Source organism: Botryllus schlosseri, chromosome 9, assembly GCF_051294905.1.
Source record: "Botryllus schlosseri isolate E-star chromosome 9, Bs_hap1, whole genome shotgun sequence".
Classification (NCBI taxonomy): domain Eukaryota; kingdom Metazoa; phylum Chordata; class Ascidiacea; order Stolidobranchia; family Styelidae; genus Botryllus; species Botryllus schlosseri.
Genome location: NC_137244.1, coordinates 16,348,586 through 16,362,803, shown reverse-complemented (window position 1 = coordinate 16,362,803; position 14,218 = coordinate 16,348,586). Strand labels below are relative to the sequence as shown.

Here is a 14,218-nt window from a genome sequence, read left to right as displayed (position 1 = left end):
TTATTTGAGTGATCTAATCATCTAAATCAGTGGTTCATAAAGTGGATGCTATCCCACTGGACAAGTTTGAGGGACAGGGCTTGAAAACAACAGGATAAATTAGTGTAGGTGAAAATGAATGACGGGAGAAAAAAGGGTGCAAAATTAGAGTATTGCAGAAAAGTAGGAGTGCTACTAACTGATGAATTCTAGCTTTTAGGGGGATTAAGATATGTCAAGTAGACAATTACCAGTGACACAACCTTTCTATTACAGGACGTTGGAGTGATTTGCTCGACCATTGACATGTGCATGGGCTCTTCGGATGTAAGAAATTTGTATAGGCCTGCTTGTGGCTGATGCTTTTTAAAATCATTATTTGCCATTTGGTAGCTTGTTGGAGGTGATCTCTGTTCCGATTGTCAAGCTTTCCTCAGCGACTGGCAAGGATATGTCGTCAACAACCAATCAATCATTGTAAGTAACACATTTGTTAGACCATATTATGATTTTCTGGCACTTTTGCGTCCTCAATACTCAATAAGCTATCAATACAAAATATGGATCGAAAAAAAACATGAAATTACCCAGTTACCCAGAAAAAGAATGCTGGATAGTTATCTGTTTTGTATTGTGATGTGATATAAAATATAACATTTCATAAAAAAATTGCATGGGAGTACCATTTGGTTTTACAAACACAACACCAAAATATAAAGATACAAAATCTGATGGTGTATGGCAAATGCTGATAAAAATGAGAGATGATGTGTCTCTCATTTGCTCGAGTCACTCTACCAGCAAATCGAAATGCGTTCGCTTGAATTTAATTGTAATATAGGACACGATGTGAGTATTCGTTCGAGATAGTTGCGTGTGCAATATATTCTCTCTTTTTCAAGAACGACGTCTCGAATTTGATCAAGCAACAGTGTGATAGTCTCGGATCCGAGTTTTCAAAAGTTGTGAGTTGTTGGCGCATTTCATTTTGTTCCAGCGTTAAGCTCAATTCTGTTTCAGTGTCAAACTGCAGTGCAGCAATACCTCCCTCAACTCTGGGATGCAATTTCTGACACTGTAAGTATGTTGTGGGTTTTCATATCAGAGCAGAGCTTGGTCGTCCACACAAGTGACATGATAATAGCACTCTATACACCAGATTGTGTAATACCTTGATTTCATTCATTTTCTCGTTTCTTCAATCGTGTCCATTAGAACATTTTGAATCATAAATTCCATTTAGGACCCGGAAGAAGCTTGTGCGGCTGTCTATTTCTGTGACCTAGAAAAGACCATCCCTCAGACTTTACAGGTATGGAACATCGTTATGAGTATGCTACCTTTTTTGACATCATTCCCCTGTCTATGTGTTCATGCCTATTAAAAGCTGATTTCAACCCTGTGTATTTGGTCTCTTTACGATAGTTATGATATGTCTGGCATTTGAGTATGCAGCACTTGAGCATGTGAACCCCAACCCCAGAACAAATTCTAACGTGTGAACTCTGAACTTAATCTAACCCTAAGTTTGACGCACATGCTCCACTGTCAAATGCATTATATGATGTCATAACCTTGTGAGATGCTAAAATGTGATCTCACCAATTGGGTGAAAGGAGACATTAACACAAAATAATTCACCAAAGAGCGTTGTAGAAAAGAGTGTTAATTTAGGAACACTGACTATAATAGAATTGGATTCACTGGAAAATATATCATGTATAGAGTCGAGATCTGTTGATATTTTACTGGGAGTAGTCTAGATCAGTGGTTTTCAGACTGGGGGCGCGAAGTTGCGGTCAACTGAAAAAAAATTTCAGGCTCCGCGCGATTTACCTCCAATTCATAGTTGTCGCTCTGTGTATAGTCCGAATTTCATATTTGAGAATTCTCTCATCAACAGCCGTAACCTTCCATGCCATCAAACCATCCGCTGGGATTGCCAGGGTTTTGATGCATTTTGTGATATAACGATAAGGGGGGCGCGAAATTTTTCACTATCATAAAGTGCGACGTATATAAAAAGTTTGAGAACCACTGGTCTAGATGACTATGGTATTTCACTAAAAATAATATACATCACAGGACGATGGAGAGTTGGAATGCAATGCGTGCAAATTTGTGATTCAGGAAGTAGAAAAGATGGTCGGTGAAGACAAGACTGAGGTTTGTCCAGACTTATGCATTCAAGTCTCAGTTTTCACAACTTCCTTCGCCATTATACTTCAAACTCAAAGAACTTTTCGCGTGTCTCTTGCCGAGAATGCAGTATGAGAGATGTGATTTTCAAACGAGCATCAATGTGGTCAATTATGATGTAACAAAGTAACTTTTAAAAACACAAAACGAGAAACTCCGAGATGTAACGATTACGACAATACAATAGAGTTGATCAAGTGCACAAAGATACAGGAATGCGGAAGTTTACATAAAGACTGCACATAAAACTTTAGTTGAAACTAATGACAGATACATAACTTGAACGGAAGTTATATACAAATTATTTGATAATTCCTAGTGTACGTTGTTATTAGGCGTTAAAAATCCCAAGAGACTGGCATATAACAGGATCACCTAGAATAAAGACATGTTTTGAGAATCCCATTTCTATCTGTTGTGTGTATTAGTCCATGCCTGCATCCAACGATTCATTTGTAGCATATCTATAGTTAGGTTTAATCAACGTCTTACAGAAGGATTCATAAAATCGGTTTATAAAAAAAAATTGCAATAGATGATAACTAATTGATTCTTTTTACCGCTTACGCAGGAAAACATTGCCGAAGCTCTGACCGTTGTTTGTGACTTGTACGGCGAGGACATCCGAGACGAATGCAAGTCTTTCGTCGAACAGCATGGCGACGATCTCATTGACTTCATCATTTTGGAATTGAACTCGTTGGAAATCTGCACAAAACTTGGCCTGTGCAAATCAGGAGTCAGAAGCGAAAAGGTGGCATCAAAATATTTCCAATAGAACAGGATGATGTGGACGACTGCATATATTTTCATGTGCTTGTCATTTTTTTGTTACACTAACTGTAGTTAGTTCAGCGATTCAGACTCGTTATGATGAGAAAGAAAAAAAAAATTGCTTAAATAAACTGTGAAATTTTCTCTCCACCGAAAAAGCTAACTTTGAAACTTTTATTCTTCAGAAAATCGAGGACGATACTGAATGCGACGTGTGCAATCTTGTGTTTACCGAGCTCGAAAAGTATATCTCGAAACAGTCGACAGAGGTGAGTGCTTTGATTTCAATATCAGTGGATGAGAACCCGTGTCAGAAAATAGACTAGTGATCGGACAAATCCTGCAAAGGGATTCAGGATTATTAATGCTACTGTTTATTGGCCAGTGTTCATGCAGTTTTTCTGAATTTTGGAATTTTCAGCAGTAATGTTAAGTGTTGAGTTGACTTTTAACATCACAGTCCTAATATTAGTTGTGGTTGTATATGTAATATAAATCTTTGTATATAAAAGGAATTGATTTGCTTATTTGTAGAGCTGGTAACGAAGTACTGTAACTTTTTTCGGAGTACACTTTGGAATTTGAAAAACAGAAAGTAGTTTTTTGGACAAGTTTTCTAAACTAAAAATAAATTAGAAAGTTGCACCTATTTATAGTGTCATCATTAGTTAGTTGCATAGCAATGCTGAATACCTTGACCACCAATGATTACGGGTATGTATTATTGAAGGCTAATACCTACAAATATAGCTCATTCCATCACTCCCCATTGCACTGCATCTGATATCGGCATATGTCGGTCCAGAGGACCAGAATTAAAATCTATTTTATGAAGGTCATCTATTTTGATCGTCCTGTAATACTGTCTACTGTGTCTTAGTAGTGAACTCGTAACCAATATCAAGAAATCAAACTTTGTTTGTTCTTGCAGCAAGAGATCGCCAACGCCCTAGGCAGCATTTGCAGACATCTGGGAAAAGCCGAGAAGGAATGCGACATGATCGTTCACGAGTACGGCCCTACCTTGATCAGTCTCATATCTCAGGAACTGTCCCCTTCGGAAATATGCTCCGCTATCAAGTTATGCTCGTCTGAAAAGAAGGTAGGAATCCACAGGGCTAATATATATGGCATTGTGTATAGTGTCATATCTTCTTTCATAGGATACAGTGGAGAGCTCAGAGTTGGAATGTGAAGTTTGTAAAGTAGTTGCCGACGAGCTTGATAAGTTATTGAAGGAAGGATCCACGAAGGTATGTGATGACTGGGGCGGTTTTTTTTTGACATGTCAAAATTTGTCAAAATTTTGTCAAAATTGTGGCGTTAGGTCAAAATTTGTCAAAATTTTTCATAAAGTCAAAAGAATTTTGACATCTGCATTTTGTTTGTATCGTAGATTTTGCACTGTCGGTGAACTTATAATTTGATATAATACCGCTTTTAGCCTATTTTATAGGCCTACCGTTGTATACGGCTAATCGTCTGCTCATTGTGAATCATAAACGGTCAAATATAACAAATAATAAGTAGACACGATGTTATGGTCAACGTACTGCAATATCCTAACTAAAGAAAGACTTCTTGTGCATTGCATCATTCTTATATTAAGAAGAGCATGATGAAAAATTGTGATGTAGACAACATTGTCAGAATGAAGCACCAGCACCAGCAGTGTACGCACAACTTGAGTGTTGTCAGCCAACAACTGCTGCTGTTGAACGTCCTTGGCAAGCTTCTTAGTAAGGACGTGAACTTTCTACCCAAGAATGTAGGAAAGTATCTCTCGTTGTACTACAAAATATTTTAAATATTTCTACCATAATACATATTGTAACCACTGGAATTCTTCATGGGGCCAGATTTCGTTAAAATATTGTTTTTTTCATGTAAAAAGTTGCCTGTTTCTAAGCCAAAAACGTTTTTTCAGGCCAAACTACTTCGTTAGGACAGTCAGTTCCAACCAGAAATGAAGATAAGTAGTACAATTTCAACATTATGTGGGAAAACACCTAATTTGCATACGTTAGGTCAAAATTTGGTCAAAATTCATTTTTTTAGGTCAAAAAAAGTCAAAATTTTTATTTTTTAGGTCAAAATTTGCTTTTTTTTAGGTCAAAAAAAACCGCCCTAGTGATGACACATAATACTATGGAAGCTGATACGCAGCGCAGAGTTTATAATCCGTTCTGTGATGTATTTTTTAGGGTAAATCCGTTGCAGAAAACAGCACTGTTTTGTGTTGATGCATGACATTAAGATGAAAAGTGGCTTCCTGTTTGTTTGATGAAATTTTTATGACTTGTGAAAGATCAACTCTATTACTGGTTATGTGGATCTCTAAGTTGAAGAAGGCCATGACCCCCATGACATAGTCAATGGACACACGGTTTCAAAATAGTGTTTCGCTGCTGTGCCGTTATCCATTTTGCATCAGGCATGAATATGTTGTCGTAGTATCAAAAGTCAAGCTATTGATGGAAAAGTTTCTTTTGAAAGCTTCTCGTTTCTTTTCACTTGACTCATTTCGTTGTCAGGCTGAAATTCAGCATGCATTGGACCAAGTCTGTGGAATCGTGCCGAGTCAATACAGAGACACATGTAACGGACTGATTCAGCAATACGGCCCTGAAATCATCGCTCTCCTGATCAACGAAGTCGAGCCGCAGACCATTTGCCCGCAGCTGAAGTTGTGTCCGACCGCAGTCGTCAAGGTGGGGTAACAATGCTTGTGAAGGACTATAGAGTCTGGTTTTACACTTCGTTACGATGAATGGCTTGATATTACCAGAAGTGCTCATGTAACAAAGTACTTCTACCTATTTCCAGAGTACTTAAGTAGATTTTTTTACTTGCACTTCTCAAGTGGATATGTTTTTAGACTACGTAACAGTTTTTGACGAAAAACGACTTACTTTTACGATTTCCTTTTTGTGACGTTGAAAGTAGTTCTGTAATGGGTTTGTATCACTTTTGTGAGTGAAATTATCATATCAACTTGCTGAAATATCCCAGACAGTTGGAAAATATCGATTCAAAAATTTCTCTATTTGTAGTGTCTCCCGACCAGGGCTGTAACCAACTCACAAGGTTCCGAGTCACAAGTCAATCTCACTTTTGTAGTTTTGACTCGAGTCAAGTCGAGTCATTTTCAATTCACCACTGAGTCAAGTCCAAGTCAGTGAGTAGAGGGTCTGGTGTGAGTCATAGCGTTGTGACTCGAGTCCAAGTCATTGCGTTCACTGTAAGTTTTGAGTTCAATCTGGTTCAACTCACTTTTTTCGACTCTGGTCGAGTGACATAGAATGGCTCGCATTCATATCATCGTAATTTTCTTCAGTCCTAACAGTTTCTGGCCTTATTTTCCAAGTATCAGGACTGATAGACGAAATTCTTTATTTTATAATGCTGTGATCTTAGTTTTCTTCGAAGTTACAATGTCTTGTCTGTCTTGTCCTGTCTCGTCTGTCCTAGCTTCAGTCATATGAGTACAAAAGATCGTCATTGCAACCCTTCAATTTCCTACCAAAATAATACGACACCTCTGACCGAATCTACTTTCTAAAATTGCTTACTGGAGTACTTTCCAAACCATTTATTTTCCACTTCTAATTGATGTAATTCCGGCACGTCTTGGACATAGCTACTTCCATATGAACCTGGGCAAAAATTTATGGCATTATTTCTACTATATTGGCAATGCTTACTACTTCAAACACCTGTGGATGTTACTTTACGTCTGGCTTGAAATGGCGCTCATAAACCTTTTTCAGGTCAGCAAATCCGAAATTGAATGCAAGGTCTGCTCTTTAGTCGCGAAGGAAGTCGACAGTCTGCTGAAAGAAGGCTCGACACAGGTATGTGCTCCAAGTTGTGCCGATAAGACTATGCCTAGAACCAGTGACGAAGTACTTCTACTTTTTCCGGGTACTCAAGTGTGTTTTGATACTTGCACTATTTACTGAAGTAATTATGTTTTAGACTGCTCTTGCTTCCGATGGAACATTTTTCACGCAAAATGACTTAGTTTTCACATTTTGGATTTTGAAAACAAGAAAGTGGTTATTCACAAGTTTGCGTTAATGTTTTGAGTGAAATTGTCATAAAACCCATGTATTGTAGTAAATAGATGTAGCTTCGTAGATTGCACTCATTTATAGCGTTATTAGTCATTTAGTCGTGTAGATAAATCTTGTCATTTCGAAGGTAACAGTGTCCGATCAATCGCTGGATCCATATGACCTCTCGACCAAATGTAACTTTTCCTCGAGTGGTTTTCACACAAGTTTACTTCTACTTGAAGTAGTTTTAACAAGTCTTGTTGCTGGTACATTAGAAATTTAATGCATTGCTTCAACCTTTTAGTTGAGTAGCAACGCTGACTACTTTGACCTATACTTTGCCTACAACGTATGATGTGACCGACCACAAAAATTAACACTATCCCAGATATCGCATATGGGTTTTTGCAAGGATTGCAATGACACTTTCAACTGCTATTATAATTTTTCAACAGGCAGATTCATGCGTTCACGTCTTCTATAGCCATCATCACTCCGCACCGGGTTTCAGATGACAACCGAATCACAAATACAACAAATCCCGTTAGTTTACAATGCCTGATCATCATGATCAGTTCAAGTGACTAGTCCTATATATATAAGCACAAAAGTAACTGTGATGTAGGGACCTACGACTGAAATCGACTATTCAATTTTGTTAATATGCATCATTAGAGGATGCTGAAGTTTTGTTTCTCATCTTAGCCGTTAAATCCCTTCGTGACAGGAGGAGATTGTAGATACTTTGAGGAAGGTGTGCGGTTTGTTGCCCGGTAACCTCAAGAGCTCATGCGACAATCTCATCGCCGAAGGCGGTCCGATGATCATTGCGGAATTGATCAAGGGCATGGAACCAGGCGCCGTGTGCAAATTCATGAAAATGTGCCCTGCCAACAACGATATCATGAAGGTTTGTAAAGTTTTTCACTCTCTCCGGGGTCCTATTGTTGTACTGTAGCGATGCTGATATAATTAAAACAAACAAGGCTTTTGGAAGTGCAAAACTTCAATATAGCAGCAAACAATATATTCATACCGCCAAATTTATTCCACTCTGAGTTTTTCGGCTGACTCGTACGTCAGTAACGTCAGTAAATGAGATAAACAAAATAATTTTGTGGTTGTGACGTAATAATGATAACAAAGTGTATAATAATAATCAATCAACATTTTAATAATATATTCATGGTAAAATATATTAAAACCCGAAGCTTTTCGAGCTGACACTTTTCAAGGGCAATCGTCAGCAAATGGAGAATTTCAAAAACATGCATCTAACTACATTGCATACAACCAATTATGACGTCATAGAAACAAAAAACATACAGGCAAATACAGGCAAACCGCGAGCGCAGCTAGTGGCCAATTTTTAGATTCACTAAAAATTCCTTCTGCTGACACAAGCGCGGTCGGTGGATTTTAATATAAGTTGATTCCAGTGCTGGTCAGTAGCGATACTTATAGAATATAGATAGACGAGAGCAGCACAATTTGGCTGACAAATTGATGATTTGTTTTGGCAGTTCAGGCTCAACACTCTCGACTAGTTAACTTCTTCCCAATCAATCCTCCAGTATTTACAGTCTCGATGCTTTCTCCACATTTCCACTGTCGGGCTATATACTATTTTTACATTTATACATTTCAGATGTCGCCGCAAGCAGAATGTGACGTTTGCCAATTGGTCGCTCTCGGCGTCGACATACTTTTGACTCAAGACCCTGTCGTGGTGCGTTCTTCCGAGTTGACATTTGTTCACGACAACCTCAATAATGATTCGAATTTGCAGAATGAATTGAACAAAGTCCTCAGCGAATTCTGTTTGGTCGTACCGAAATCTGCCACAGATACTTGCCTGGAACTCGTGGGACGGCTGGCCATCAATATCGTTATCCTCACCGTCGAAGAATTGAACCCGTCTGCTATATGTCCAGATTTAGGTTACTGCTCACAATCCGATGCGCAAGTCGTGAAGGTTAGCATGGACGGGTGCGGCAATCTAGATAAAACTGTTGGGTCTAGTTCGTTAAGCAATCTCTTCATCATTGTATTTATGGAACAAGTCATCTCACATCAATGCGAGATTATGTTTCCAATTGTTCATTTCCATATTTCTATTCCTCAGAGCTATCGTACAACGTACTTAACAGAGTCTGGTGGTATACAAAAAGATAATCAATCCATACACTGTGATATCGTGATAAATTTTTGTTTGAATACACTATGAATCGATCCTGATAATGTATAAAAAGTGTGAATGTCGTAGCATAATTCGCTGATACTATTGGAAGCCAATTTCTTATCGTTTAGTCTGATTTTGTGGATAAACTATACAAATTCTCTCTCAAGGTCGCCAAGTCAGAAGTGGAGTGCAAGGTGTGCTCTCTGGTGGCAAAAGAGATTGATAGTTTGCTAAAGCAAGGAGATACACAGGTTTGCGGAAATCATTTATTTCTTGCTATATCACCAGCCTCATTTGAGTCCTCGAAATCTATGTTTCGTTCGATAGAGTTTGTCACCAATGAAGTAATTCTACTTTTTTGAAGTACTCAAGTAGGTTTTGCCGGCTTGAAACACCTACTCAAGTAGTTGGGATTTTCGACTACTTCCGATTGTACTTGAATCTGTGAGGCCAAACTACTAATGTTTTACACTTTAAATTTTGAGAAAAGTAGAAATTAGTTTGAGATTGGTTTGCATCATTTTTATGTGCGGAATCACCGTGGTATAGTCAATATGGTAGATGCTGAATACATAATTTCCAGGATTCTATATATTTGTAGTGTGGTTAGTCTTTTTGCAGTAGTCGCGACGATGCGTTTTGCGATTTTGACTGTAACAATCTCTGATAAACTGTCAAAACTATGAACCAAATCTAATTTTGGACGGTGACGTCATGTTTTGCGATACGATTGTTGATATACAATGATCTTTCCAATTCTCTACTAGTTACTTAGGATTACTCCTGACGAGTGTCAGTCGAAAATATTCCGGCTCATTTAAGTGTGAATATATTATTCAATTGAATATTGGAAAATAGTTAGGTATTTTTCACACTTTTCATTTACTACTTCCACTAGCAGTAGTTTTGACATGATTTCGAAAGAACTACCTGTAATTGAAATTAAGTAGTAATTTACGACATTACGTGTAGTTATACTTTAAATAAGCAATGGTTCACCATTCCGTCCCTAGAGAAATGTTCAATCTGATAGTGCTATCTTCGGTGACATTAGATACACTTGTGCGCATGGAGATGAAATACATACCAGGTTTTATCATATAAATAATCTTGTATATTCATGCTACTTTTTCGAGGGGTATTATATGCTTTATTGCAGCAAGAGATTCAAGACGCTTTGAAAAAAGTTTGCCACTTTCTGCCGTCTGAATTCAAACACGCTTGCAACAATCTAATCTCACAAGAAGGTCAAAAGCTGATTAACGAGCTGGTTAAGGGGATGGATCCCGGTGTTGTGTGCAGTCACATAAAAGCGTGTCCAGGAAAAAGCGACATCATCAAGGTGACATATTTCATTATACCACAATCTTGTAGTGTTCTGAACGGTTTAAATTCAAAATAAAAAGGAATTGAAATGATATTGCGCAAATGTTTAGAGTAATTCAACATTGGTGGTTGGATTGCTCGATGATGGCAAAGTCTCTCCTTTCGAAGCATTAACTTCAAAAAGGAACGGTGAACGCATTCAAACAAGAATTTCAGTAATCATCATTTATAACCATCTAAAAGGGCAATATCTAGGAATCAGCAGTTCTAGATATTCCTGTGACAAGTATTTCAACGGTATTGAATCGAATATTGGGACGATAGATGAACTATTGCTGGTCGTCGGTTTGTCTCGATTTGAAATACATTTTATAATATGTCACAGATGTCTCCGGAAGTAGAATGCGATGTTTGTCAGTTGGTAGCTCTCGGAGTGGACATACTCTTGACGCAACAACCCGTTGTGGTGGGTTTTGACAATCAAAATTTTTATACTTACTGTGTGTAAAGGTTGATCTCACTGATTTGTAGAATGAATTGAACAAAGCCCTCAGCGAATTCTGTTTGGTCGTACCGAAATCTGCCAAAGTTACTTGCCTGGATCTCGTGGGACGATTAGCTATCAATATTGTTATCCTCACAGTCGAAGAATTGAATCCGTCCGCTATCTGTCCGGATTTAGGTTACTGCTCTCAATCTGATGCGCAAGTCGTGAAGGTTAGTATGGGAGAAACTTTAAAGCCTATAGATTGAACATTGGAACAATTTAGTCCAGTTCAATGTACAATCTCTTCCTCATTACATTTGTGGGAAAAATCATCTCTCGTGAGTGCCAGAATATGTTGGCCGTTGTCCTTTCTCAGGCCATTCGTTGTTGGGAATATCGGACGACCTTATTAATAGAGACATATTGCTAGAAGTGTACGAATTGATAACCTGTATACTCTGAGATCCCATTCATATATTTGTATTAATGCAATTGCAATCGAACCACGATGGTATAATTCTTTGAACCGGTTCAATGTGCAAATTTAGCAGCCAAATTCGTATCGTTCGGTCTCATTTTGTGGATAGACTTTACGAATTTACTTCCAGGTCGCAAAATCGGAAGTGGAATGCAAGGTGTGCTCTCTGGTGGCAAAGGAAATTGACAGTTTGCTGAAGCAAGGAGATACACAGGTTTGCGGAAATCATTCATTTGTTTGCTATATCACCTGGCTCATATCAGTCCTCAAAAGCCACGTTTCATTTGATAGAGTTTGTCAGTAATGACATACTTCTACTTTTTTGAAGTACTCAAGTAGGTTTTGCCGACTTGAACTGCATAATCGAGTAGTTAAGATGTTAATCTACTTCTGATTCTACTTGAAAAGTTTTGAGGCCAAACTACTAATGTTTTACTCTTCGAATTTTGAAACAGTTGAAATTAGTTTAGGATAGGCTCGCATCATTTTTATGTGCGATATCATCGTGACATGTCAGTACGGTAGATGCTGAATATAGATTTTCCAGGATTCCATATATTTGTAGTGTGTTTAGTCATTTTTAAATAGTCGCGCAGACGCATCATGCAATTTTCAATTTAACACTCTCTGATAAACTGTCGAAACTATGTGAACTCCGGACCAAATCTAATTTTGGACGGTGACGTCATGTTTTGCGATACGATTGTTGATATAAAATTATATCTCCAATTCTCTACTAGTTGCTGAGGATTACCCATGTCGAGCGTCTGCTGGAAATATTCTGGCTCATTTCAATATGAATATTCAATTGCATACTGGAGAATGGTTGAATGCTTCTCATGGCTTTCATTTACTACTTCATTTGGAGTAGTTTTAACATGTTTCAGCAACTTGTTGTTGTAATTAAGTAGTAATTTACGACATTACCTATAATTATACCCAATTTAGCAATGGCTTACCGTTCCGTCCCTAGGGAAATGTTCAACCTAATCTTCGGTGACATTATGTACACATGTACGCATGGAGATGAAATACTTTCGAGTTTTTGTATAAATAATCTTGTATGTTCATGCTACTTTGTCGAGAGGTATTATATGCTTTATTGCAGCAAGAGATTGAAGACGCCTTGAAAAAAGTCTGCCTCGTATTGCCGTTTGAATTCAAGTTCGCTTGCAACTATCTAATCGCACGAGAAGGTCACAAGCTGATTAACGAGCTGGTTAAGGGGATGGATCCCGGTGTTGTGTGTAGTCACATAAAAGCGTGTCCAGGAAAAAGTGATATCATCAAGGTGACGAAAAAACTCATTGTAACGAAACCTTGTGGTGTTTTAAACAGTAGAAATTAAAAATAACAAGGTAATGAAATGGTGTTGTGCAAATGTTTGGAGTAATTTAACATTGTTGGATTGATCGCTCGATGACAGCAAAGATACAACAGCAGTCTTGACTTTATGTTAATAATCCATCTATATTAAATCATAAATGTTGTGTGAAGCGTGTAGTGAATTTGGGCATTACTATATTGCTGTAAACATGTCTCTTCTTTAGAAGCATCAACTTCCAAAATGGTGGGGAGAAGGTATTCAATTAAAATCAATAATCGCGATCTAGAAGGTCAATGTCAAGGTCAATGTCTAGGAATTAGCGATACTAGATATTCCTGTGACAAGTATGTCAATAGTATTGAATCGAATATTGTCGCGATAGATGAACTGTTGTTGGTAATCGGTTTGTCTCGATTTCAACCGCATTTTGATGATCACAGATGTCTCCGGAAGCAGAATGCGATGTTTGCCAGTTGGTGGCTCTCGGCGTGGACATACTTTTGACGCAGCAACCCGTTGTGGTGGGTTTTGACAATCAAACTTTTGATATTTGCTGTGTATAAAGCTTGATCTTACCGACTTGTAGAATGAATTGAACAAAGCCCTGAGCGAATTCTGTTTGGTCGTACCGAAATCTGCCAAAGACACTTGCCTGGATCTCGTGGGACGATTAGCTATCAACATTGTTATTCTCACAGTCGAAGAATTGAATCCGTCCGCAATCTGTCCGGATTTAGGTTACTGCTCTCAATCTGACACGCAAGTCATAAAGGTTAGTATGAGAGGAACTTTACAACCTAGATTGAACATTTGTGCAATCTAGTCTACTTCAATAAATTAGCTCTTCATCATTATATTTATGGGATAAATAATCTCATGGGAGTGTCAAAATATGTTTGCCTTTGTCTTCGTCTCGGCCATTCGTTATTGGGAATATCTGACAACGTAATTGATGAAGACATATCGCTAGAAGTAGACGAATCGATAACCCATACACTCTGACATCCCATTCAAATATTTGTATCAATGCCATTTCAATCGAACCATGATAGTACAGTTCTTTGATCCGATTCAATGTCCAAATTTAGCAGCCAAATTCGTACCGCTTGGTCTCCTTTTGTCGATAAACTTTACGAATTCACTCCCAAGGTCGCAAAGTCCGAAGTGGAATGCAAGGTGTGCTCTCTGGTGGCAAAGGAAATTGACAGTTTGCTGAAGCAAGGAGATACACAGGTTTGCAGAAATCATTTCACGTTTTTCCACATCATCGCCAGCCTCAATTGAGTCCTCGAAATCCATGTTTCGGCTGGTAAAGTTCGTTACCAATGAAGAACCTCTACTTTTTCGAAGTAGCCTACTTCAGTAGATTTTGCCGACTTGAACAACCTAATCGAGTAGTTAGGATTTT

The 14,218-nt window shown here is 38.1% G+C and overlaps 2 protein-coding genes across 9 annotated transcripts in view; one reads left to right on the top strand and one right to left on the bottom strand.

Moving 5' to 3' along the window:
- The window catches only part of LOC145447388 (U3 small nucleolar RNA-interacting protein 2-like), a 186,837-nt gene that overhangs the window by 47,050 nt on the left and 125,569 nt on the right, over nt 1–14,218 (bottom strand). The window lies entirely within an intron of this gene.
- The window catches only part of LOC145445763 (uncharacterized), a 41,579-nt gene that overhangs the window by 20,813 nt on the left and 6,548 nt on the right, over nt 1–14,218 (top strand). For 4 of the 8 annotated variants that reach the window (XM_080323892.1, XM_080323891.1, XM_080323889.1 and 1 more), the window contains 24 exons: nt 256–306; nt 373–456; nt 882–944; nt 1,000–1,056; nt 1,223–1,291; nt 2,065–2,145; nt 2,750–2,932; nt 3,138–3,221; nt 3,884–4,054; nt 4,116–4,205; nt 5,487–5,663; nt 6,723–6,806; nt 7,738–7,920; nt 8,659–8,739; nt 8,800–8,985; nt 9,360–9,443; nt 10,352–10,534; nt 10,904–10,984; nt 11,050–11,235; nt 11,614–11,697; nt 12,592–12,774; nt 13,251–13,331; nt 13,397–13,582; nt 13,960–14,043. In XM_080323892.1, coding sequence (XP_080180018.1) covers nt 256–306; nt 373–456; nt 882–944; nt 1,000–1,056; nt 1,223–1,291; nt 2,065–2,145; nt 2,750–2,932; nt 3,138–3,221; nt 3,884–4,054; nt 4,116–4,205; nt 5,487–5,663; nt 6,723–6,806; nt 7,738–7,920; nt 8,659–8,739; nt 8,800–8,985; nt 9,360–9,443; nt 10,352–10,534; nt 10,904–10,984; nt 11,050–11,235; nt 11,614–11,697; nt 12,592–12,774; nt 13,251–13,331; nt 13,397–13,582; nt 13,960–14,043 — 2,796 coding nt within the window. The remainder of the gene's footprint in view (nt 1–255; nt 307–372; nt 457–881; nt 945–999; nt 1,057–1,222; nt 1,292–2,064; nt 2,146–2,749; nt 2,933–3,137; nt 3,222–3,883; nt 4,055–4,115; nt 4,206–5,486; nt 5,664–6,722; nt 6,807–7,737; nt 7,921–8,658; nt 8,740–8,799; nt 8,986–9,359; nt 9,444–10,351; nt 10,535–10,903; nt 10,985–11,049; nt 11,236–11,613; nt 11,698–12,591; nt 12,775–13,250; nt 13,332–13,396; nt 13,583–13,959; nt 14,044–14,218) is intronic. The other 4 variants (XM_080323893.1, XM_080323894.1, XM_080323897.1 and 1 more) reach the window with 4 other exon arrangements.